Below are 25,729 nucleotides of genomic sequence, written 5' to 3' on the forward strand. Positions count from 1 at the left end.
TTGATTTCTTCTTCTGGAAATGAACTCAAAGTAGAGTTAATGCAGTTGGTTTTAAAAGAAATCCCCAAACACCAATCAGTAAAATTCCCTAGAAAATATATGGGTAAGAGCAACACATTCTGACACACAGTCCCTTAGCGCTGACTGACTTTTTCCTGCTTGAATTCACTTCATTTGCAAACACATTTAGAATACAGCTTAAAGCTAAGCCTGCTGAAAAACATGCATCAAATGGTCAAATAACCTCCACAATCACAGTTTATTTTCAAACAGTAATAAAATCAAATTGCCAGTGTTGGTAAATGCCACATTCTTTTCCTCATCTTGTCTGTGGTGGGAGTTACAAACCTTCTGCCTGGATTTGTGCATTATTTCCTTGAACGCTCTGGCATCGACACCTCAATCATTCAGTCTTTCATTAAGTCAGTTCATCATTCAAAAGAACAGAAGGACTTAAACAGAAACGAGAGCAGTTGTGTTTAAATATCCCTCTGAAGTTACTAGAAAAAAAAACAACTCAAAACAAGCCTGGCAGTATCTGTGTTCCCGGTTACCGGATCTGGTTTAAATTTCTGATGCAGTAGTTTTCCACTGGAAAATGCTGAATGAGTGAAATGATGATGTTTGTCAGGAATGTTGATTTAATCAGCTCTTGAAGAAAAAAATTCTGAAGCCCTTCATTCTGCAATGAGAGCATGCTGCTCAAAGAAAGTGCCTCAACCCCATAGAAAAAAAACAACAGCTCTGCTGGGGAACCAACCTCTCTCCCCTTCCAGTTCCGTATTGAACAGAGGCTACAACTCAACTTACTATGGCAGCAGCACACCAAAAAACAAAACCAAGAAGGCGGCAGCTCACCAAAAGCCAAGTAAACAAAACCACCCCATAAATACCAGCACCCCAACACAGCAACAAAAAGTGGTTTTAAGATAAACCAAGGCGTACAGCTTTCCAAAGAGAGGCCTCTGTGGCATGCTGGCTACAATGCCAACCTTTCAGAAGGCAAAAAACGTATTACTGAACTCTTATCATTTTTTCCCCTGCTATCCTATACCTTACACACCTACTGAACCATTTTTCTTCACTGCTGAAATACAAAACCTCACGCTTCCTGAGCTTAAGTAGATATGAAGAATAACATTACATTAGGTTAATTCTGTTATGGAAAAGAAAATACACTGTACTTAAGAGAAATTCAGAAGAGTGTGGTCTTTAAATATTAAACTAAAATAGCAGCTCTGTGCCTCGTAAGGAACAGTGTCACCAAGAGAATCTGATTTTTAGAGTATTATTAATTTTAATCTTCTTGGCTTCTTTTTCTCAGTACTATTTTACTGACTCGTAGAAAATACAGTGAGCCATTTTTTTTGATATTCAGAACAATTTTTGCACTTGCTTGTGATAAATTGATTCATGAGACCAAGCATGATGGGCATGAGCCAGCGCTGCAGAAGGTTCAGAAGGCTGGACAGTACCAGCCAACTACCTTTCTGCAGAGAGAAGAAGGTCTGCAGCCACAAAGAGTGCCATAATTGAAGAGAAAAATGTTCTGTGCTCCTAGTTAAGACTTCTGAAGTGAATACTCACTTCATGGTTTCAGCTACTCATTACTGAAACTCCTACCATTTTTGGAAACAAGCCGAAGTGTAACAGTACAACAGAGAGCCACAGTTCAATTACACCAATGCGTATGAATCCAGCAAGTTAATTAAGTCAGCTCAAATACACTCTGCTGAATATCTGTCACGTCTGCTTCTGATTACTCTCATAAGCCTGAAAAAGGAAAGGAAAAAGGATTTACTCGTCCTACACAACACACACTCAAAACTTTCCGGCAACGTCAAAGAGGAGCCATCTTTGTCAATATTAAAGGCTGTTCTTCAGTAAATGAGTAGCCAGCTACATTGCAGAGGCTTACCTGCAGGACACAAGAGAACCTCTGTGTGGATGGCCGACACCTCTTTGATACCTAACACATAGCAGTGCAGGGAGAAGATGGGCAAAGCATCTCAGACACCCTTCATGGAATGGTGCCCCTAGCAGACGGTGCCAAAGGTGTGTGCTGCCTTACAGAACCTCCCTGCCAGATGAAGCTTCTGGAGAGGACCTTTCCCTCATGCTTGCCTGCAACCCACACATAGGTCAGGTGCAGCACAGCAAGCTGCCCCAGGATGTGAACGTATCAGTCTGCCTGTGGTCCCTCTGAAGTTGTCAGTAAGGATACAGCAGCACTTCCTGTGGCAGAAGTCTGTTTTTCCAGGAAGAGAATTGAAGGAAACTGACTTTCATAAAAGACAGAGCGCAAAATACTTAGCGTCCAGCTTGTCTCAAATTAGGATTTTGGTCAGTGTCACAGAGGGATTGGTATCTTCCCCATTCCTATAGACCACCCACCTCTCAGAAGTATAAATTAGTTTAGTTCTTTCAATCCTGTTGTAAGCCAATGGGAGATGGACTTTCACCTGCTCTGGTGGGAAATGTATGTTGTCCTAAAGATCCTGAAACAAAGAGCTTTTGTTGAAGAAACAAATCAATTGAAAAATCAGGGTTAGTGATTAATTTTTGACCAAATAAACCCAAAGAAGGAAAGGACTTTTTAACCTATGGTGGTAAGTTTTGTAAAAATGCTGTCTAGACATTAGGAATAGATGTGATCAGTAGAACACTACAGAAGTACCATAACAAGCTAAAACTGCACTGCTGTGAAAAGCACACTTCAGGTGTTTCATTGTGGAAAAGAGACTTTTCAGACTGACTGGCTTAACATAAACCTGACAGAGACAGAGTATGTTTTACTGGCAATAGCTAAAGGAGTTCCCCCTTCCTTCCTCCCCAGCAGACAACAGTCTTAACACGCATTCAGAACAGTTGAATGCACAGGAATGCTACTTTTTTTCCAGGCAGTATTTATTGGTTCTGTCTTTTACTTCTAATTTTACTTTTATACACACATACATACGTATATACCCATATACATATATATATAAAAGTATCTGTATTATATTTACTATAGTACTGTGTTTACTGTATTTATATTTACTCTATTTCCTATATTTATATGCATATTTATTTTTCATATATGTGTGTATATATATACATATATATAAACTTCCAGAGTTAGATAGTGATTTTATCAACTGGCAATTTCACTTACAAACTTGGTAAGCCATAACCAAAGAACTGTACCCCACACCAGAAGGCTGATACACCCTCAGAGGTATGCCACTTTCTCAGAAGCACGGTGCATCCTCTTTTTGAAGCCTCTTTGCAAGAGACTTGGCACCACAACAACATTCCTTGTACTCATGGCCTTTGAGAAGCCAGCAATGCAGAGGCAGGTGGCAGAGCCAATATCTAGGGATACCAATGAGAGGAATGACAACCAGTAGACTCCTTTCACAGCAACTAAGGAGAAATAGCTGCTTCACTGAAGGCAAACTTTCTAGCTGGCTAGTGAATAAAATGCTTGATAGTTACTATTCTACACAGGATTTCTGAACAGCCTCTTGTTTCATTTGGTTTTGTTTTAAAATGTAGAGACTGAGTGAGCTAGAGAAACCAGCAATTGTCACTTTGCTTCTATCTGTACTAGGTGGAAATGGGACACGACAGTTTACATTTTGGGTGGTCCTATGCAGAGCCAGGAGTTTGACTCTATCCTTGTGGGTCCCTTCTAACTCAGGATATTCTGTGATAGCACAGAATTCACCTGTATCTCCTGTAATGCAAATAAACAAACCACAACAACATGGGACAATCTGGCCAGAGGAAATGGAAGTGGGTGGCTAAAATGTTCGCCTTAGTTCCTGACTTTCAGAGTGTTGGCAACTCTGCAAATTTACATTCCAGCCTTCTCTATGTGTGCCTCAGTCCACACAACCACATCTTCCTCCAGCACATGGAAATAGAGAATACAAAGGGAATTTTCAGCTTAAAAACACACACGGTGCTCCAGGACTCTGCAAAGAAGTGGAGAGGACCCAAAGTTACAGTCCTTAGATCTCATTCCTCTTTTGCCTCTTACCTTTAGCTATTACTGTATAATGTTTTAATGGATTAAGCCACTACCTAGTCCCAGTGATATCTCTTGGTAAAGCAACTCTCAACCAAACTAAGTGCCATTAGGTAGGATGTGAGAAGCAAAATGTCCTGGTAAAACACATTCCTTGTTATGAAAGAAACCCTGCAACAAACCACACAGATCAAATACACTCTAGTAAACAGCATGGCATGTCAGCTGAGCGAAGACCTCTCTGAGACTGTCTGAGTAGCAATAATGCTTATTGGCTGCTTTTAAATAAACTTACCAGAACTTTTGAGGTCTCTAAGATACATTTAAATCCTCCAAGTTTGGGCAAAAAAACAAAGCAAGAAGCAAAGATATTCCAGGTCCTCACTGCAGGAAGAATATTTGCAGGAGCACTCAGGTATTTGACGCTGGAGAATCCACAGTGGGCGTGGGTAGGAAAGAAATTATAAAAGCAGCAACCACTGGGAAAAGATTCAACAGCAGCTCAATGTTTCACATGAAGCAATCTCAGGATTCCAGCCCCCGTCCTCAAGCACGCATCCTCCTCCTACAACGTGGCTGCAGTTTACTCCTTTGTGTTACCCCACACAAATGTTTTTAACATTCATTCAGAACTCTTGCTGCTGAAATCTGTCACTACAATCACGTTGTCCACTCTGAAACAAACTGCATCCCAGGATTTACTGTGTGCATGGATTATTTTGAGTGGCCTGTGCACTGACTCACAATCAAGAAATGGCCTACGTTCTTACTGAGATATTTAGATCATGAAGGAAGACAGATACAAAACAGATAGCACTGCCAAAAAATGACTCACAGATCATCTTGTTCACTCATTCTGAATTAGTGGACAAGCAGATTTGTCCCTAAAGGATGTCTCATGTTCCTGAGGACACTGGATGGTGGCAGATAAGCCAAACACCCTGCATCCTGTTTTATTTATCCCCATTGCAGTCTAGCTATCATGTTGATCTGGAGAGTCTTCTAGAGTTGCAGACAATTTCAAGGAGTCATCTCTTTTTGTACTGGTACTTGCATAAGCTCTATGCTTTCTTTCAGATACTACTCTGTAAGCATTATCTAAAATACAGGGGAAGGAGTTGTCTTCTTCAGAGTTGAAAGGCAGCAAAGCAGAGGACAATACAGGGCATCTCTCAGCAGGCACTGGGCAGATACTACGTCACTAAATGCACAAACTTTTGACAGCACTGTAAATGTATGCAGCATGGCAGTAGAGAGAGAAAAAACATGGCTCTCTTCCCAGTGACCTTTGTGAACCAACAGATGGGACAGCAGTTCAACTTCATACTTCCCTTTTCCTAACGCGTGTGTTGGGTGCTGCAGGGGAGAATGAACTTCCCAAAAGAATCTGAACAGATGTGAAGGACAATGCTGTGATTGCCATCAGATAAACAAAGAGTATACAGTCAGTCATCTGTTCTGAAAAAAACAAATTCCTCCAAGATAAGCCAACATTTCTTACATCTCCTAGAGAGCAGTCTCCGCGTTTTGCTGTGCTTTCTCTAGCCAGAATTCTCTAGTTCTCATTTGCTCAGATCCCTCCACAGAGCAGCACTGCCCACCAGCACAGCTTGGCACTCACTAGTGCTGAGGCTGGCTGAGGAGCTGCAATGTTCAGAAGATCCCACCTTCTCTTTAGACACAAGCTGGTCTCTGTTAACCGCACAGCTGCTGCAGGGACACGGCAGCAAGTCTTCCTTAGCTGCAGCTTGCTTTCAAGCCAATGTCCTTAAAGAAATGGGACTCTGCAGACACCATGGTACCACAAGCTATATAAATACCTAAAACTTGAGAAAATATGGGACAACAACTTGCCAGAGGCAGCACAGTAACACTGTATTAAAAACCCAGCTATTTGCTGTGTTTGTAAGGAATAACTCATTTTTCAATGAAGAGCCATAGGAAATGGGTTGGATTGCCATTTGGGATATAAACACATTTTGAAAGGAAATCAATTCCAGAGGCTGTTCCCCGTTTTGCAGTCTTAGCCCCATCTAATCTACAACTCAGTCCATGTTGATATCCAGCATTCTCGTATTTCAAGCTGAACAATCTCATCAACAGCTGGGTAACCAAGTGTAGCAAGTGCAGCATTAAGAAAGTGACAGAACCTGTCAGAATGAAATTTCTTCAATGAAACAATACTCTTTCGATGGCTCTTAATTGAGAGACCTGATAACCACTTAGATTTGATTGTCAGAACATGGTGGAAACGTCCAATCCAATTTTATCACTCGCTTCCCCAGCAGGATCACTGTTATTCTGTTTTCAACCAACACTGTATGTGTCTTTGTTAACTGCTTTACCTTAATTTTGAAAATTTTAATTGAGTTTGGCACTTGCATGAAGTCTGAAACTGACAGCTTGATTGCTGCCACTACCTATTTTCTCCTGGAACATGAGCAGAATCCCTCTGTAGCACAATGACACAGTTCTCCATCAGCCCCTTGGTAAACTCTGCATGTAGAAAGCAAAGTATAACCACAGATTTCTGTGCTGAGAGCCACAGTAAGTGAAAATTACACAGCATGTACAGGCAGCCATGACAAGCTGGCTAAGGCTAGCAATGATTTCAAAAACACTTAGAGGCAGGCTTCTGATTGTAAAGCTGAAGAAGGTGCATTTGAACTGCAACCTCAGTGCACACATTTCCAGTATCTATTGACAGCATCTGAGCTGCTTGGCCTTCAATCACCTCAAAGATGCTGAGATTCAGAGTCAATAAGCAGATCATCACCAGGCAAGAGGAACAAACTAGCAGATCTCTCCTTCCATCTATGAGGTCCATTACTAAAGCTCAGCAACTGTAAAACTGAGCCCTAGGTATTTGGAAAGCAGCCTAGAGATTCCAAACCAATGAGATTTTGGATCCCATCACTGCAGAAGGAGTATTAAAACTTCAGTCATGTCCTGAATTCCAAAATTTTAGACTGAAATTCTTTGAACGTGGCACCAAAGCTGGCTTCCAGTTAACTAATGCTAAAGGCTCCTCTGCAAATAGGGGAACGCTCATTTTTTTTGGAGGGAGAGTGAAAGTGGTCATTGTTAAATGGAAAGCTGCAAGATCTTCTGTTCAATAAGCTCTGGGAGGAGTTTTTACTGCCAAAGAGAAACAACTTTGGACATCTCTGCATCTTCAGTGCAGACACTGGAGGTGGCTTAATGTATGGAAACCCAGCACCAGAAATGTAAAAAACGAGGAGTACACACGGAATTACTGCAGATCCAACCGATCACCGATTACTTAAAAACATCTCCCTTCAGTCCTACAGTCTGTGGAAAATACTGACGACCCAGAGCTGCTCAGCTCTACGGCTGGCTGAAGATAAAGGTGTAACTCTGCTTTGTATTCCCACCAATGGTCTCCAGAAACAAAGTTTCTGTTCACAAGCTTCTGCTGCAGAAGGTGCTGAATCAGCACACTCAGGTAACATCCTTGCAGGGGAAACGTCATCCCCAGACCACTGGTACACTTAGCATTTTCTAGACAGTTAGCAGAGAAGACACAGAGACTGCTGTCAATACAGCACTGCTTCTAAAAGATGACGTATGAAGAAATTAAAATCACTTTGGATTAACATTGCTTTAAAGAGTTCATACTGTCTCCGCCCCCAAATTGCTGCTTTAAGCATTACAGCTAAATAAATTCATTATATTCCACTAACAGCAATATGCTATTAATATCAGATATGAACTTGTCTTGCATAACTGTGTTTTTTCCCCCATTTTAAAAGATGAATTCCCTTGTAATGCAGAGAATTTGTTAGAGTTTTAAAGCACTCATGAAACACCATGGAAGAAGTAATGTATCTAATCAGGAACAGCAAAAAACGGAAACAAGATTAAGATATTGCCACTTAATTTCCTAGAAAATAATGTGCCACCAGCTGTGTAAACTTTCCTGTAGCTAAAGCAAATATTCTGATAACAAGCAGGCAGCTGATTTAGACCGAAGTCTGTTTCCTCAGCAGTCAAGCCTCCCAAAGAAAATCTTGAGTTGTCCTCTGACTGGATTTTAAAGATAGCCTAGCACTAAATTCATCTGAAAAGCAGGATTCTGAGCAATCTTTGGTTTTTACGTCCAACTCATTAACTCTGAGCTCCTGCTGGCACACCTCTACGCTCCCTGAAAGTAACACATAAGCAACACAGCGTGCACCGTTCTTCTGACACACCAGACAGACATGTGCAGGCTCCAGCAGCTGGACTCTGCTTTTGTCTCCTGAAGAGAGAGAGAAGGCCTACCTGCTGATTCCAGTCACAGGCACTGTGCATTCTGTAGAGTTTTCTCTTCTGGAAACTGTGAAGTGGCCTCGTTCGGGCAGATGTGCTGACATTAGTCACAGAAAAAGATCTTAGTCTTGTCCTGTCTCTTCTTCTTTTCTTGATGTGCTGATGATCAAGCAACCAGCTGCTTGAAGAGGATACTTCTCTGTTGTCTGAAGCCCTGCAGTTTCATAATTAATGAGAGAGTTAATACAAGTGTTAAATATGCTCCATGTGCACCGGCCAAGATTTCAACCTCTGATTAGCATGAGCCATCTGATTCTAAGAAAACGTGACACACACTGAAGTATTTCAGCACACTGCTTCAGGAAAGCACCTGTGTGTTTTGTTTGCTCTTTGACTAAGTCTGTGTTTCATCACAGAAAGAAATGCACCATTCTTGCTAACTTTTCTAACATTTCTTGTTTTTTCCAAATTCAAGAGCTCTCCCCAGTGCTTCTGATACCTATGAACTTGAAGTTACAACTATTATTTCTCTGCAAACCTACATTCTACACAGTTGTGCTAATACATGGAGACCTAGAATCTTGCCTAAATACTTGGAGATTGCCTGATTTTTTGCTCCTTCAGTTTAACCAATACAATGCCATCAAATGTACTTCGTTTTCCCAGGTATCCCAGCCTTACTTTGTTGCTGCAGCAACATCTGCCTGCAAAGGTAAAGGCGCCCTGCAAAAATCACTCAAGTGTGCATTTAGTTTTGCAATACTGGAGACCTTGACTGCAACTCTGAACTGCCCAAGAAGTGCAAACACATGAGATATCTCAGCCTTGGGTCATAACACGCCATCTTTCTGCAGGAACAATTGTTTTCTCTGCATGAATAGTTATTCCCTTTCATGAACTTTATCTGGTAGGATACAGCTTTATTAGAAAACCTACAACATGCACTAAAACATGAAAATGAATTTATTACAGGGCCGTTTATCAATCTTTTTGAGAAGGAGCTATCTACTAATGGTACATTTTTATTTATTAAGTAGAAGGGCTCACTACGAAAGCTTGATTAAACACCACCCCATGCTGTGGCTGTCGTGGCAACGATGTTTTATTGGCATGAATCTGAACTATTCTTCTGACACATCAAACCCCCAACAAGTGATACACACTCAATGACAAATGTGCTAATTAAAAGAAGAATGGTATGTATGTAGAGGAACACACTAGTAAGTGCCGAGACAGAACCCAAAGCAGTGAAGCATGACATTCTTAATGCAAATGCTGAACTTTACAGCTTGAGAAAGAAATACAATATTGCAGGACCATGCGAAAGTTCCATTAAAGTACCTTGTCCGAATGCTTAAAAACTTCTGTTCTGTTCTTATCTGCCCTGACATCAGGGAGTGCCAAGACCAATTTCTGAACTTCCACTACCACCCTTTTACATGAAAACCATTTGGAAAAGAGTATTAGCACAAAAAGCTCCTCAGTCTCAATTTCTGCAATTGCTGCCTTTGTTCTGGTGTGCTACGTAGGTCACTGATGATCTCTCTGCAACCTTTTCCAGCTGCTCTATTTACCCTCCTGTGCCTTCCAGGAATGCTCAGCTCCTGTTTCAGATGAAGCAGAGTTCTCAGTTCTGTGGTTTGGAGCTGCAATACACAGCAATACCTTTTTCCTGCCACTCATGTAAACAACACTTCCAAGTCAAGGCTGAAGTTATCCATGTATTTAGAGCTTCATGCAGTATAGTTTTCAAAACAGGATTCTACAGAAGAGCAGAGGTCAAATTCCTCTATTTGCTCCTTTCAAAGCTTCTAGGTTGGCCTGTCTTGCACTGCAGACTAGCTGCAGAACAGCGACCTTACAGTATGCATACATGTACTGGAAGCCACAGGACAGGCTCCATTTGTTCTGAACTAAAGATTTTTTTTCCACTCCTCTCTGTTGATAAGGAAGTAATTCTATTAAGGAGCTGCTTCTATGAAGATTTACCTTCATCTGGCTTATCTTTGGATCCAGATTCAATAGAGCAAAGAAAGGCTACATTAAAAAAGAAAACAGGGAAGCCACTAACAAAATCATACCTTGACAAATGGCAATTCAAGTTTACCCACATTTAATCAACCAGGAACTGTACATGTACCACCAATTCCACTGGGAACTCCCAAGTAACCAGCCATACTGCAACCTCCATCGTTACAAAGCTCAAAGCACCTCACGCACAGACTTACTTTAAACATGGACTACATCTTTTGCATCAAGAGCCTACAACAGATTTCAAAAATGTACTAAAGGAAAAATAACAGTTAAAACAGCAATACCATCCCTTCTTTTTCCATCTTCAAAATCCTAAAAATCACCTTACTTTCAAGTTGATTTTGATTTCTACTTTCTAAAATACACAATAAAGTCAGTCAGTGCTCTGGAAAAAGTGAGGGGAGAATTAGCCAAGAAATGAAGTTAACTTCAGCATGTAACTGCTTGATTTAACTGCACACTAAACAAGGACACCAATAAAATACAAAAAGAAATGAAGCACACTCAAAACCACAAGTAGGAGTCAGTGAATTTCCTTTTGGGATTCTAAGGACAACTACTCTATGTTGTGCTTAATTACCACCTTTAATGAGATGTATTTATTCACAGGCTTAGAAACATTTCACAATACAAGAAGTGAAAAATTAAAGTAATTCAACTGATTTTCCAGATAACACGTAGAAAAGTCACAAGCCTCTGAGAGTAGCCCTGCTGAGAAGAACTCAGGGATCCTGATAGATGAAAGACTTAAAATGAGCCAGCAGTGTGTGTCTGCAGCCCAGAAGGCCAGTGGTATCATGGGCTGCATCAGAAGAAGGATGGCAGAAGGGTGAGGGAGGGGACTGCTCCTCTCTGCCCTTGTGAGCCCTGTCTGGAGTACTGCATTCAGGTCTGACACCCCCAGCACAGGAGGAATGTGGAGCTATCAGAGAGGGTCCAGAGGAGGGCAGTGAAGATGATCAGAGGGTTGGAGCACCTCTCTTACGAAGACAGGCTGAAGGGACTAAGCTTGTTCAATCAGAGAAGAGAAGGCTGTGCAGAGACCTCATTATGACCTTCTAGTATTTAAAGGGAAATCACCTTCTTACACAGGTAGACAGCAACAGGACAAGGAGAAACAGCTTTACACTAAAGGAGGGAAGATTTAGATTAGGGAAAGTGGTGAGGTGCTAGCACAGGCTGCCCAGAGAGGATATGGATGTTGTGTTCCCAGAGGTGTCGAAGGCCAGGTTGGATGGCCCTGAGCAACCAGGTCTAGTACTGAATCTAGCTGGAGGCTGGCAGCTCTGCTTGGATGATATATGAAGCTCCCTTCCAATCCAAGCCATTCTGTCATTCTACGATTGTGATTCTTTGATTCCCTCCCAGCAGCTAACTTACCACCTCCAGTTCAGACCTACAGCACTGAGAAAATCCTCCATGTCTTCCCATTCTTCCTTTGGTTGTTACAGAGCACGGGTAGAAAATGACCAGCCTTAGAGAGTGCGCTCCCTGAGCTGCTCCAGCAGCTGTGCTGCTCATAAAAGGGAAAGAGGGCTGATTTTGGATAGTTCCTGACAAATGTCTGATGGAAAGTAAAATGCAGAAGAGCAGTGCCTTGATGTTGCATCATTAGTGTCCCTCATCACGAAGTAAAATTCATTCACATCTAAAAACACTTAAAAAACAGGACTCCTTCCTCGTCCATTGCACAAGAAAGTCACTGAGTCATTTCTAATGGTCTTAATTCTTCTCTTCTTCCACATACCCATCAGGGCAGCTTTTATTCCAGAACTCAGTGGAGTATTCTGATTTTTCCCTGCATTACTTGTAAACAACCACTAGATCAGGAACACAAATGCCACATGACAGGACCTCTTCATCCTCAAATTTAGGGCACAGTCACACAGTCGCTTTGGCAACAGACGGCAGTTAAAAGAAGCTGCCCATCCAAGCTGCTCATTATAATCTCCTCGTGGGAAGCTACAGCTTCTGCAGCAAAGCTGCTGAAAAACAGACGGTGTGACCAGCCCTACATGGAAGTGGGAGCCAGGGAATTACGTGCTGCTGCAGACACTGCCATAAAGCCCCTGGCCCTAATAGTGAACGCCTTCTTCAGCCACTTGATCTTAATCAAGACCTGTGAATAACTCAGCTATGCCCTCATCCCTCCAATCACCTTACCAAGAGAAATATTCCATGTACCCAGGTCTTTTGTAAGATAGGACTGTAAATAATAATCTTAATAGTGTTTTGAGATTAATACAGAAAAGTACCTGCAGGGTATTTTAAAATGAACAAACACAGGATAAAGTTACTAAAACTTATGGCATAGTATTAAGAAATGTTTGCCTACAGCGTTAATTTCAAGCTGCTACATCCTTTCATCCCGGAAAAGTAAGCCCATGAAAGATTAGCTGGCAAAGATTCATTTAGCCTCAAACTGAAGATGTGCAAACTGATGAAGCTATTAGAAATAAACAGACCCTGACCCACGTTGAGGTACAAGTGGCAATGGCACTTGTAATGTAAACAGTAAAACACAATGGCGTGTGTTTTACTAATCCAGTGAAATCTAATTTGTCAGCTTCCTAGTAATTAAGGTGAATCATGATGACAGAATCCACTGAGTCTAAAATATGTAAAAATAGTGTGCAATTTAATGAGTCCTTTCACTACTGCACAGATACATTCTTCATCCCAGGACTTACTTGAGTGGAATTATGGTGCTAGCATTATCTTATGATGTCTTTAAGAAAACAAAAATACACTACAACTTTCCAAGCTCAACTTTGTCACTCTTGAAGCTTACAAAGAGCAGTTCTTTCTTTCTAACCTAATACCATAAGGATTATTTGTTGAATTTATGTAACTTTTCCAATAGTTATTCCCAAAGAAAATAACACCGTACTGTCACCTACCTGAAGGAGATGCCATTGACCAGCTGTCTGTGCCTGCAAGTTTTGGATGAGAGAGAAGAAGCTGGAGACAGGTTGAGCGGAGCAATGAGGCTACTGATGATTTCACTCAGTTGTGCACTCTGGAAAAAATAAAAACACAGAAGGTAGTCAGACTTCTATCCATACTCAACGGCTCCTGGGCTTCTGTTGCGTTCCCACTCAAGATTCCAATCTCATACATCATGGAAGAATCGTATTTAGTCTCTTCTTGTGAATAACCAAGAGCTGCATGTTTATTTTCTTCCACATTATGCTCAGCTATAAAAACAAACAAACAAAAAAACCCACCCCTCAACTACCTGCCAAGGACACCGAATAAATAATACACCAAATAGATCTGTGATTTCGGTACTGCAGCCAAAGATTGTTAGAACAGCAGAAGAAACCAGAACTTTTTACAGCTGATGTTACAACAGCTGCAGCTCAGAAAGCATTTCAACAGGAAAAAAAAAGTCTGCTGTCTACTTATGGCACATTTTGTTCACTCAAAAGTATGCGCTCTTGTTAAGAGAATACTCTTCATTGCTCACGGCAGTAAAAACAACAACAGAAACAAAGAAAAATCCCACAAAGCCACCATTTTTGTTTTATTCTCTATTTTTACAGGAAGACTACTGTAGCTACGGACAGAATGACTAAAATCTTCCAACGACCTCAAAACCACTGCCTTCTAAAATCGCCCCAGAAGAAAGGCAGGTTATTTGGTAAGACCAAGAGCTCCCTACAAAGCACCGAGTTGTGGACTGACTCCAGATAACGTTTCACAATGGTTTTGTTTAAAATGTCAGACCTTCATGGTTATTCTGACAATAAATGCAGCCCGCAGCTTGCTTAGAGGAAACTGCTGTATACTGAACACAAAGGCAATGGATCTGAAATGGCATACATGCTTCTTAAACTTCTTAAATCACTTCGTACGCTTTTCAGTCAGAACTGATTGCTCAAAACAAGAATGGCCAGAGGCTACCCAAGTGACTTCTGCTTGCATTTCTAGGCACTATCGTTTATACAGGGAGAGGCTGAAAAAATTATTTTCCAGTTAATTACAAGTCATGCCTTTTCTGTTAATGTTTAAGTGATGCATTCCGGTCATCGGGTAAAAATTGCAGGACGGAATAAAACATTCAGGGACAGATTTTAAAGCACAGCAATAGCAATTTGGTCATAAAAGATCTACACAAAGCAAACAAGATGTGAGTAACATATTTATCAGATTGATTTCAAAATCTCAACAAGCATTCAATCTGTACGAAGCAAAGACTCCACTGAATGGAAAAGCACCACCATAATGGCAGACATCCAAACTGCAAGGAAAAAATTACACGTTTTTAAGATGTTGCACAGCTACGTAGAGAACTCAAAAACAGTCTTAAAAAAAATAAATAAATAAAAGGAAGGCTCAGTCATTTTGTATTTTACCTTTTTTAAAAACAGATTGAAGAATTCTGTGGGAATGTGTATAGAGATACTTCAGCCTACAGCATGGCTCTTCTCAACATGAAGAAACCCAGACCTTAGGGCCCAGGTTAACTTACAGAACTAATCATCAAAAACCCCAGCAGATCAAATCCCAAAGCTTAGTGCAGTACGAAAGGAAGAAATCTGTGTGAACCCAGAGATGCACTGCAAGAAGAACACCTGCAAGTCATTTTCAGACCATCACATTTCTTGGAGCTCTGTAACTACTTGGGTACCAGTAAACGCACTGCTAGTACTTAATTAGTCAATGTTTTACGAGAAGAAAAGTGTGTTTAATTCTCCAAGTAGTTACTTAGGAGGGGACATTCACCACATTCTAAAAATGCTCTTGGTTTACCTTGTGCAATTGCCAGCACTGTGCATGTAAATTTCCTGTTTCATTGCTTCCTCACTCCTGTCTGTTGTGGCTGAAATCCATCAAACAGGGGAAGCACTTTAAGAACAGGAAAGTATGACTATCAAATAAGAAAAATTGGCACAGAGATTCAGGAACAGGAATGGTAACTAAAGCCACTCTTACTCCATTTAAACAACATGCATATGAGCAAGAATTTACTGTGGCAGAGCAACATATTAATACTTTAGTTAATAGCTTTTGTTAGATTTGCTTTACACTAACTGCAGAAATTAATTCAGGAAACAATGTTCCTGTATCTCCTTGCAATGTGACCCTGCAATATGAAACCTTGCTGGAGTCTACATTGTATTTCCTGGAATTAACCTTGGAAATAACTGGAGCAGCATGAACCCAAACTCCTCTTTACACCTACACTCTGCCTGTGAAATACTTGTAATTCCTCAGCTCCTCACTGGATTGCTATGACACTCAAAAAGCCAGACCAACAATGACACCCAGTTGGAGCTTTTCTACATACCTCCATCCTCAGCTGCAGTCTTTCATCTCACAGAAGTATTTCCTGAAACAATCTGTGGCAACCCTACCCTAAACCTAAGCATAATGAAGAGGCAGGTTTGGGGACAGCTATTAGAAGTGGTTACGTGGCCGCTTTGACGGAAACCAAGTGGTAACACAGACACATCAGGAGTAACAGATTAATTTGTAAACCTGGTGTACAACGTATGTATTTAAACCCTTGAATGCAACAGCACCCACTCTCAGGAGTGCAAAGTAGCTTCTTTTTCAGAAGCATCACCTTGGAACCTGCCCTGTTCCTGCAGTCAATCATTCAGCTCCATCGACTGTTGAGTTCTCATTTTACTTTACCTGTTTCTCTATGTTTCGTAAAAGCAGGGTAGGGCTGCTGGGTGACATTTCAAAGTCATGCTCCGGCAAAGAATCCTGTCTCTCAATGGCAGCTTGCGAATTCCCTGTGGCGTTTAATAAAGCTTCTTGGTCTGTCAACTGTATTTGCTTCTTCAAAATGTCTTTTGGAAATGGGAATTCTTCTAAGATCACCATCCCCTAGACAACAGCAATTGAACACAGTTGGTTGACAACGAATTAACCCTCCTAAACCATGTTTAAGGGGTGGCTGAACCTGGCACCTCCCCCTCAAATCTTCCCAGCTACTCTGGAGCACTTGGACTAGGTTTTAGATACACTCAACAGCTCAAATACAGAAAGAGTCAGTATTTTTATTGATGAAAAACTGCATCATTCATGCTACTCCCTATAACAGCAACCACACTACAGTGTTATACCGCTGCTTAAACATCTGTGCCAAAATTCAAATCAGAAATTCATACTTATTAGAACTACATGCTCGTTTGCCTGCTGTTTTAAGAGGTTTTTCTGCAAAAACAACCACTCTTTGAAGTTGATTATACTTTTTGCATCCAATACATTTCTCTGAAGCATTTTAAAGTGTTCTTTTTTTTCTTATTCTTATCCATGCTCTAAACAAACATTAAGGTTTCAAGAGAAGGACACAAATCAAAACAAAAGCCTTTCATACTTTAAGAATTGATTTTTAAGGTGAGCATTTTTAGAGCTTTGGAATTACAGAGGCAGTGATCCTAAATGTTCTAGCAATCTCATCACTTTTGCAGGCAATCTGCACAAATCCAATGGGAGACACAACTTATCATCTGCCCAGTAAGACAGCTGCAACTTCATTTGGTAGGGAACCAAAAGTTTCAGAAACTAAACTGGGAAAAGAATAATGCCACTGTGCTTTTCACATGACAGATAAGAAAATTCCAAGTGTCAGCCATATTCCCAGGTAACATCTCCGTTGGTTTGCTTCAGCAAACTTAAAACATGAACAGTAAGCAAAAAGAACTCTGAAACAGCCAACAACAGTTCCTCTGGCAGCCCCCTGCTTTGTTACTGTCTTGAGAAATAATTCCAATACGTAGAAACAGCTATGCTGCCTCTGCAGGCATTACCCAAAGAGATTGGGCTCCCTCGATTATTCTGCTTCCAATTTGTCCTTCTGGTGAGACCATTCCACCAAAAGGCAGGGGAAGACCATCATTACATGAACGCACCATTTCTTTTAGAAGGACAGACTTCACCTGGGACACGTTTGTTGAACATTAAAGCTCCTGCAGTTTTACTCACACCTTGCACTCCTACCTCAGCAACAACTTGCTCCAAATCAAAAGCAATGTTGAAAGAGGCTTCAAAGAAGAGACTAGGAGAAAATGTAAAGTGGACCTGCTATCCTTGCATCTCTAACTTATTCCTCTGTTTCAATTCAAAGCTGACAATAAATATACTCTAAAAGCAAACCCAGGTGCTTAAAAACTTGTATCCAAGCTCAAAACACCCATGGAGATTCTGGATTTCCGTCAGGTCAACATGAGATTTTCCACATTCACTGTTAGGCAGTAGCCCACCATCTGTGCTTTTCAATTTCTGGCAGATGGAAGCAAATGCAGACAGTATCATACTGTAATCTGCAGACCACAGCAGTTACGCTCAAGGAAGTTCAAGGATAGCCTTAATTTTAATGAGCCACAGGACAAAGCAGCCCAATAGCTTTAGAACAAAAGACAGCAAAATAAATAAACAAACAATAAATCACAGGTCAGCATGGAAAGAGGGAAAAAGTAACCCACAGCAGTCTGAAACACAAACTCTGATATGAGAGGAAGCACACAGGAAACTCAAAGAGAGAACCCCCCACAGCTATTTCCACTGGAATTTTGTTTTTTTAAAGCTGCAAAATCCCAGTGACAAGCATGGAAAGCAGAAAGCAGAAAAGTAAATTGAAGAACAGTATGAAAAGGAGTAGACAGAAATAGGTACATAAGAAAAGATAAATGAGGAACAGGAAAGGATTAGGAGTCTAACGCTGGCTATAAAGGAATTCTAACACTGGTCACAACCAGTAGGTTTTGGCAAGCAACTCCAACTAAATCTTATTGTTTTATTTGGCAGATTTTCTAAATGGATGGACTCAGAGCTCCAGAGCCACTACTTCTATGCATACAAGGATGCAGCAGACACAACAGAGAAGGCCAGGAAACCTGGTAAGTTAACTATCTCCCTTCCTATTGTGTTCTGCTGTTAGAGGAGTGATACTCTGCTTGAGTTATTGTTGACTGGCTATGAATCACATTTTTTCCCACTCAAAACACAAAGAAGACACTTTAAAACTATTAAGCAGCATACAAACTCCAATGATATTGTGTAACTACTCTGTAGCCACTAAATCAAAACAAAGAGCTCTTCTGTCAGTCCACATGACCTTCCATAACTGCTGCACCAGTATGCTATGAACATGTAAACAAAAAAAGAAAGGAAGAAAAAAAAAAAATCAGAGCCAAAGAGTGTTTGTCTACCTTCTGTATGGGACACAATGCCAAATACCTAACAGCACAGCTGGTAAAAGGGGCATGAAGTTTGCAAAAAGGAATGTTACTAAAGATCTCCAGCAGGAAGAAGGCTAGGCTCTGAGCCAACGTGCCACCTAATGCGAAGAAAATGCATGACTGAAAGAATGCTCTCTCGTTTCTCTGTTATTTATTTCTCACTGTTCTGCAGCCCTTGGGACCCATGCCATCTTAAAGTCTGATTCTGGGCATGTTGGAGTGTGAGTATTTGGTATTCTGGACATTATTACAATATGGACATTCTCACCGTTCAGCAAAGTACAAAATCTCCTTTTGCCTCTATGGGCAGAAAGGCAGGAAAGACCCTCAAATAGAGGTTCTTCAAATATTTTCTTTCTTAAGGAAAAATGTGACCGTGGAGACAAAGTTGGATATGTGAAGATGGATTTTGAGAGCTATAAATAGAGAGGAAATAATAATCCTTTATGTGATCAGAAGGAAATGCTCTCTAGCACAATTTCCTTTCTTTCTCTTCCTTTCCTCTTCAGCATGATTTCATGATTTCCCTCCTTTCTCTTCCTTTCCTCCCTCCAAATCTCATGTTCAGTCACATAAAACCTAAAGCATCTCCTGGCTCCTCTCTATCTGGGCTTATCTGACCATAGCATAGATCACACAACTTTTATGTGGCTCATTAATGATGAGTCCAGAAGCCCTACTCTACAACCTGTTACTATCACACCACCAGAATTATCACAGGTTTTGGCTTCTTGTGTGTGAGACCGACCTGGACAAGCCATTACATTGATAGATAGATAGATTATTAATGTTTCAGGAATGTGACTTTACCACTGTCTAGCCAGTTTGATTTACAAAAGCTAGCACATGAGTTATACACGTTGGAATTTTAGTAATAATTAATCCTTGACCTGTTCAAAGTGCTGTACAAACATTAACTAACTAATCCTTAGAATAAGCATGCACTGTAAATAACAGAAAAAGCCCCCAGACGCCCACGATGCAAAAATGAAAAGCCAAACACCCCTCCCAAAAACAAATCTTCTTCCATAGAGGAAAAAAATAGTGGGATAAATGACATGGCTTGTTCCAGGGCCCTGAAAGTCACTAACAAAGTCCCCAACTACTACAGATAGGAAGGTAAGAGTCCCTGATTCTCAGTCCTGTATTGATGCCTCAAGGGTACAATACTTTTTACCTTTTGATGTCTTTCCTATCAACCTCTGTGTGCAATAGTCTGCTTATATACAAGAATTCCAGGGCAAAACAAACAACAACAATGAGGAATCAAAGAAATAAACATTACAAGAAACACTATTAAAAAAAAAGAATCAAAAAGCCCATTTATGAGCTAACAGACAATACCTTGGTGGCACGTATCTGCCTGTGAAGGTCAGTTAGTTGCTGGATTTTGTATTCTAGTTCTGAAATCTGGGCTTGAAGCCATGTCCAACGGCTGCCAATTCTAGCTCTGTCTGCAAGCCACTTCCATTCAGAAGTATAGCTGCTGTGAAGACAAAATGCTGGTTAGTCCAAAAATAAAGATAACCACATTTGCACAAGAACATTTTTGACAGCTGCTCTGCCTCGTGGTGCAAGCGTCTCAGTTGCTTTCAGAAGAAACCCATCCAGTTTCACATCAGCTGCTCTCTGTAACTGCAGAACTTGCTCAAACCAGTACAATGTTCACAGACCATTCCCAGGCAAGGCTACTTTCCTGTTAACACGTTATAAACCCAAACCTGACAAAACTACTGAATTATATCAGGTTAATACAGTTTACAGATCTGCACAGAATTCCAGTACCCCACCAGCCAGAACTCAAATCTGTCTGCTGTTCCTCCCACAAGCTTCCAGGAATATCGTTTGCTAACAATTGTAATCTAATAAGACATCACCCAGCAGTGACCAGCCAGGTTTCCAGTTACTGCACCAAAAATAAAGACTTAGTTTATTTTATTCAAGTTACTTGATAAACAGAACTGGGTAAGCGTAGTACAGCTAGATCAAAACTCTTACTGCTGCTAACAAACAGGTGGGTGTTGCAACAGAGGACTGACATCACACTAAACTCATCCCTGCTACCAGAAAACTTAACTCAAACTACATATTAAAGAAATGAATGGTGTAATGGTACCACCCAATACATCCTTTGAATGGTCGGGTAAATTCAAACAGAGACAACTATTTCAAGAAAATGGCTGGTGTATTTTCCCCATCAGAGCTGTTAAACAGTCTGGCAGAACTAAATGATTGTGAAAGAACTCCTACTGGAAAAGAAGTGCTTCAAATCCAACAAGTTATTGGGATAAACTGGTTGGTCTGAACCGAGCTGCAAGACACTACACAGCAAGTTTTACATAGGCTGACTACGTGAGTCCTCGTTCCCCTGCCAATAAAGAACATGGAAGTATCACAAAAGAAACAAAAAAAGACAAACACCAGAATCCAGAAGCAGGTTCTTATAGGAGCACTGCACATCTTCATGCAGAACTGTGTGCTGACTATCTCAACCATGAATTCTGATATTTTCATGCAAAAGGGTACAAAACTTTACTCAAAATCTCTGAATCTTCAGTCTCCTTCAGCTGCCGTAAGTAGGAACAGCAGATACAGCCTTTGGTAGATTACATTTAAAATATATAATTTTCCACCTTTTACTACTAATTGTCTTTCAATTTGTCCCCACATCTTAATCAGAAAATAACTTAAACAGAAAATAACACGAAAGCAGGACAATAAGAAGACCAGGTGCAAGAATGTAGATCACATTGATGCTGGATGGAACAGTCTCTGGTGAAGGGTATATTCTAAAACAGACCACGGAGAGGGGTGTAGATGAGAAGCCAAAAACCCCAACACCTGCCCACACAGCTGGGAAACGAAAGGGAATGAGAAGGACTGCAGGTGGCCATACGTCACATACATGGTATGAAATCAGAGTGTGTGGGAATCCATACTCAGATAGCCAGCCCACAACAGAACAACCATTCTGCCAACCTGAAGATGAAGAAATCCTATCTGTACATTATTAAAAAAATCCTCTCCAGAGTTGCATCACGAGTTATTTTTCAAATACGTGTTTACATAGGGTTTTTTTGTCTCCAGCACAACATTAAATCTTGAATTAACTGCATGTGCTGTTAAATACATTATGTAAATGTTTTTCCTGCTTTCTAGCATACTACGTATTTCTTACGGCCTTAAAGTAAAAGTATGTATGTAATTAAACTCTGCTAGTTTAATTGCTCTGTAATAACAATGTCCTTAGGCTCCTCTGGAAGGACGGCTTCCCACCAAACTAAGCACAGACGTTCCCAGACCAGGCTCACACCAAAGGAAGTGATTTCAGCCTCTCTTCCCTGCCTGCACCTCTGCCACCCCATGCCCAGTGTCAGTGCAAAATATTAGGGTAACCCAACAAAATTTTTTAATTGATAAGTCTCTAATTCCTATTACTTTGTAAGGCACAGCCCAACATTCACTCAGTAAATAGATGAGGCAACAAGTACTTGTGGGGCATTGGTGACTGGAAAATAGGCAACATCACATGCATTTTTAAGAAGGGTAAAAAGGATGAGTCTGGGAACTATTGACCTGTCAGTCTCACGTCTGTGCCAGGAAAGATCATGGAGCAGATCCTTCTGGAAGGAGCGTCCATTCCAGGGATGGAACACCTCTCCTACAAGGACAGGCTGAGAGCTGGGGCTGTTCAGCACAGAGAAGACAAGGCCTGGAGGCTTTCAAGGCAAGGCTGGATCCCTGGGAAACCTGATCTAGCAGTGTTGTCCCTCTTCATTGCAGGGGAGTTAGAGGAGATGACCTGTAAAGGTCCCTTCCAACTCTAAGAATTCTGTGATTCTGTGATATTTTTATGAACAGGAGATGATTACTGAATGCTTTTCACACACTATGACAATGAAGCACTAGCGTCCTTCTATCACTTTGTAGATTTAGTGGATGGAGAACACTGTTTTAAGATGGTACCAGTGAACTCATTAATACTGCAAACACAGAGAAGGAAAACAAGCCCACAAAGGTTACAAACATCACAAGGACTTGTAGTGAAGGAGGAAGTCAGGCAGGAGCTACAGTAGAACAGCTAGGATTGAGACAAGAAAAAAAGGGGCTGTCCCATTTCCTGCGTGCAGAGCATCTCAACTTGGTTTGCATGCCTTTGACATCATACATCCCTCACAGGAATTCTGAATTCTGCCAGCAGTTCAATACATGCATCACATTTCCAAAAGCTTCTAAGGTCAGTGCCGGAGTACAGTGAAGTATTTATCTGCGTATAAATGTCCTGCTCACGGGATGACTCTGGATCTGGAGGTGATCTCCTGCATTCCTTCAGGGCCACGAGAATAGGAAGAAACAGGGTAATACTCATTTTGCAGAAATAAAGCATCTCATGTGAATTTCCCTAGAAAAACAAGCTGGAATTGAATCAGAGGTATCATCTGTGGCTGGCATTTCTGCTGTTTTGGTTGAACTGCAGGAGGTCAATCCTGCCCAACTTGCAACACAAGGACACGCAGTAGAACAAATCACGGAGAGAACAGGCACAAATGCAGAAAGACAAACTATGATCAAAGATGTAACTCTGAAGTTGTAATGCACCACCCCAGTAAGATTGAACAGGCAACTGATGAGCACTAAGCAACACTATCAGTAGAACTGAAAAAAGTTGTTAGTTGTGATCTATAGACAGAATATATGGAGGAATTCTCCATGCTATGAGTCCTTCCTCTCAGCTCCTTACAAACCTCAACTCTCCTCCCTTTCTCCCAAAAAAAAGGAATGAGAGACAAGAACAGATGATGTGTTTGCATAAGCAGACCAACACTGCAAAAAAGCAACAGGACTTTGAGAAGTGTCTTGTTCTACCAGAGCCTCCATGAAGATGAAGGTGAGATTTGTTTTCCAGCAGAGAAGATCAGTCTGTCACAAAGAACAAACCTGGGCAACCTGAGTGCAAAGAGGACATAGCCAGAACAACACTGCTGTGCTGGGCACACACTGCTGTTTGAGTATCGCATGGTTTTGGTTTCAGGTTGTTGGGCTTTTTTTTGTTATTTACAGGGAAGAAAAAGGGTTGGAATTTAAATCTCTTAGATGTGTTTTATTTTTACAAGCAAACAAAATAAGGAGCCTGAGTAACAGCTCATAACTAATGAAAGGTAACATAGTGATGTCTTAAATGCACAAAAACCCATAGAATCCGGGATTGATAGTTAAGTTCCACATGTATGTTACATCTGAGAATTAACATGAAATGGAGCCTGCTAGCCTCGTGCTTTTGAGTGAGAACATAAAACGTGCCCCTGCCATGACATGCCTGCAGGGACACTGACAGGATGCTTCCTGCTGAACAGGAAAGGAGGATGCTTGCAGCAGACCCACACCATGACTCCAGAACTTGCCAACCCACAGTACAGTCTCCTTCCTAAAGCTTTGTTCCAAAGAAAATCAGAATTTTCAAGTTACAACATTCTTTGACAAGGACAAGATAGGGAGCAAGGCATTCACATTGCGTGAGTGGGAGTAACTCCAACTCAAAAATTCTTCATTAAACATAAGAATGGCAGCTGCTCCTGACACTTGTATTTCCACTTGTGCTTTCTATCATGCCATGCCCCCTTCAATTTATTCCCACGTTGTTCTGGTATCAAGTTTGCAGGTGATTTAGTCCCAGAGCAATGCAGTGATCCTGACTGCAGCCATGCCTGCTGCTTCTCCTCTAGTGGCAACTCCTGTGCTACCAGACACTCAATGCCAATCATGTGACACTGACGTATATAGGAGAAAGGATCAGCTCATCAACTGCAGATTAATTATCCTCAGGATAAACAGCTCATCACCTTCCTTGGAGGGAGTCAATGAAAACAACAGTAGAAGTTCATCACTTCGATGAAAGACTTGAGTCTGGAAATCGAAAAACAAACCATCAAAATATTCTCCTGATCCTTAAATCCTATCCAGACGTCGTGTGACTCATGATGAAATACATGAGACACAACACACACTGGAAATAATCATACATCTCCTGACTCTCCTGGGACAGCTCACTCAATTGTACAAAACCCCCAAACATTTCACGTTCCCCACATGGCACAGTCTGACCAGAGCTCAGCAGCACTCTGGTGCTCTGCGTGTCCAACTATGAAACGACCTGCACAAGCTTTCTCAAGGTCTAATTCTTCCAGCACGCCTACTTCATGTTTATTTTCAGAGAGAACTAACTTCAGTTGCTGTTGAAGTATTAACTCCCCTCGACCAGTTCACTGCTAGACCCATAATAACCACATAACTGAAAAAGCAGCAAGTGCTGCTTCATGAACAACATCTCTTCCACGCATTCCAGAGTGTAAACAAGACTCAAACAAATGGCAACAAATAGAATCCTCTGGTATCACAGCCAAGCAGTGCTACACAACAGAACACTGCTCACCCTGACAGCTCAAAGTAAGCCTCCGCTCAGATCGCACGGGAGCAGTCACTGCAGACTGAGTGTGGAGAGCAATACCCAACTGTTTTGTGAGAGCTGGCACCAAACCAGGCTAGAATATCATTGAGGAGGCTCTCTGGTACTCAAGAGTTACACCAAAATCTCTGCCAACGCCTGCTATCGGCTCATTCGGGCTTGTTATCTTCTTCAGTGTTCATTGGGAGTTTTACCTGGCAGAGATTTTCCCCTGAAACACTACACGGCTTCAGAGCAGATGGGCGCCAGCCCTCCCTGTCATCTACGGACATCAGCAACTGCTTATCGTAACGCCTGGCACCCACACCTGGTCCCACCATCCCTGACATGCCGTTGCCATTTGATACTTTCAGAACTGCACCCAATGACATGTGTTGATACTAATTCATAACACGTATCTTGCCTTCCCTAACTGGAAACCTTCATCCAGGTGAAGTCAAACGAGTCCTCAGGCCCCAGGATTTCAAGCAATAATTCCTAAAGTTATCAGTCACAATCAGCTGTAGAAGATAACTGAAAATATAAAGAACGGAAAATTTCTCTGTGTGAACACAGTAGAAGACATTTAATAAGAGTTTGATGCTGAAGCTCTGTATGCTCCCCTATCTGAGAAATTACATCTTCTGATCTGAGGAAATGCCATGGCCACTATTTGACAGCTATGGGGCTCCTGCACCCAATCATTACTGTAGGTTTTACAATAGAGACAATACAGTTGTTACACTTGCACTGAATTGTTCGTCCAGGGCT

At 41.3% G+C, this 25,729-nt stretch overlaps 2 protein-coding genes across 14 annotated transcripts in view; one reads left to right on the forward strand and one right to left on the reverse strand.

Annotated features, from left to right (window-relative positions):
- The window catches only part of RPE (ribulose-5-phosphate-3-epimerase), a 55,885-nt gene that overhangs the window by 24,045 nt on the left and 6,111 nt on the right, over window positions 1-25,729 (forward strand). For 4 of the 8 annotated variants that reach the window (XR_008204693.1, XR_008204696.1, XR_008204692.1 and 1 more), the window contains exon 7: window positions 18,083-18,174. The gene's annotated coding sequence lies outside the window, so the exon portion shown is untranslated. Of the gene's footprint in view, window positions 1-13,863; window positions 13,962-18,082; window positions 18,175-18,688; window positions 18,738-25,729 lie in introns of all 8 variants that reach the window. The other 4 variants (XR_008204691.1, XR_008204694.1, XR_008204695.1 and 1 more) reach the window with 2 other exon arrangements.
- KANSL1L (KAT8 regulatory NSL complex subunit 1 like) overlaps window positions 1-25,729 on the reverse strand; it is a 57,202-nt gene that overhangs the window by 19,157 nt on the left and 12,316 nt on the right. For 4 of the 6 annotated variants that reach the window (XR_008204684.1, XR_008204682.1, XR_008204685.1 and 1 more), the window contains exons 3-6: window positions 19,861-20,002; window positions 15,962-16,159; window positions 13,219-13,337; window positions 8,297-8,498 (exon numbers count right to left, since the gene is read on the reverse strand). Coding sequence is in view for 1 of the 6 variants with exons in the window: in XM_052675100.1 (XP_052531060.1) it covers window positions 8,297-8,498; window positions 13,219-13,337; window positions 15,962-16,159; window positions 19,861-20,002 (661 nt within the window). In the remaining 5 variants the exon portion in view is untranslated. The remainder of the gene's footprint in view (window positions 1-8,296; window positions 8,499-13,218; window positions 13,338-15,961; window positions 16,160-19,860; window positions 20,003-25,729) is intronic. The other 2 variants (XR_008204683.1, XR_008204686.1) reach the window with 2 other exon arrangements.

Source organism: Tympanuchus pallidicinctus, unplaced genomic scaffold (genome assembly GCF_026119805.1).
Source record: "Tympanuchus pallidicinctus isolate F22 unplaced genomic scaffold, pur_lepc_1.0 scaffold15, whole genome shotgun sequence".
NCBI lineage: Eukaryota > Metazoa > Chordata > Aves > Galliformes > Phasianidae > Tympanuchus > Tympanuchus pallidicinctus.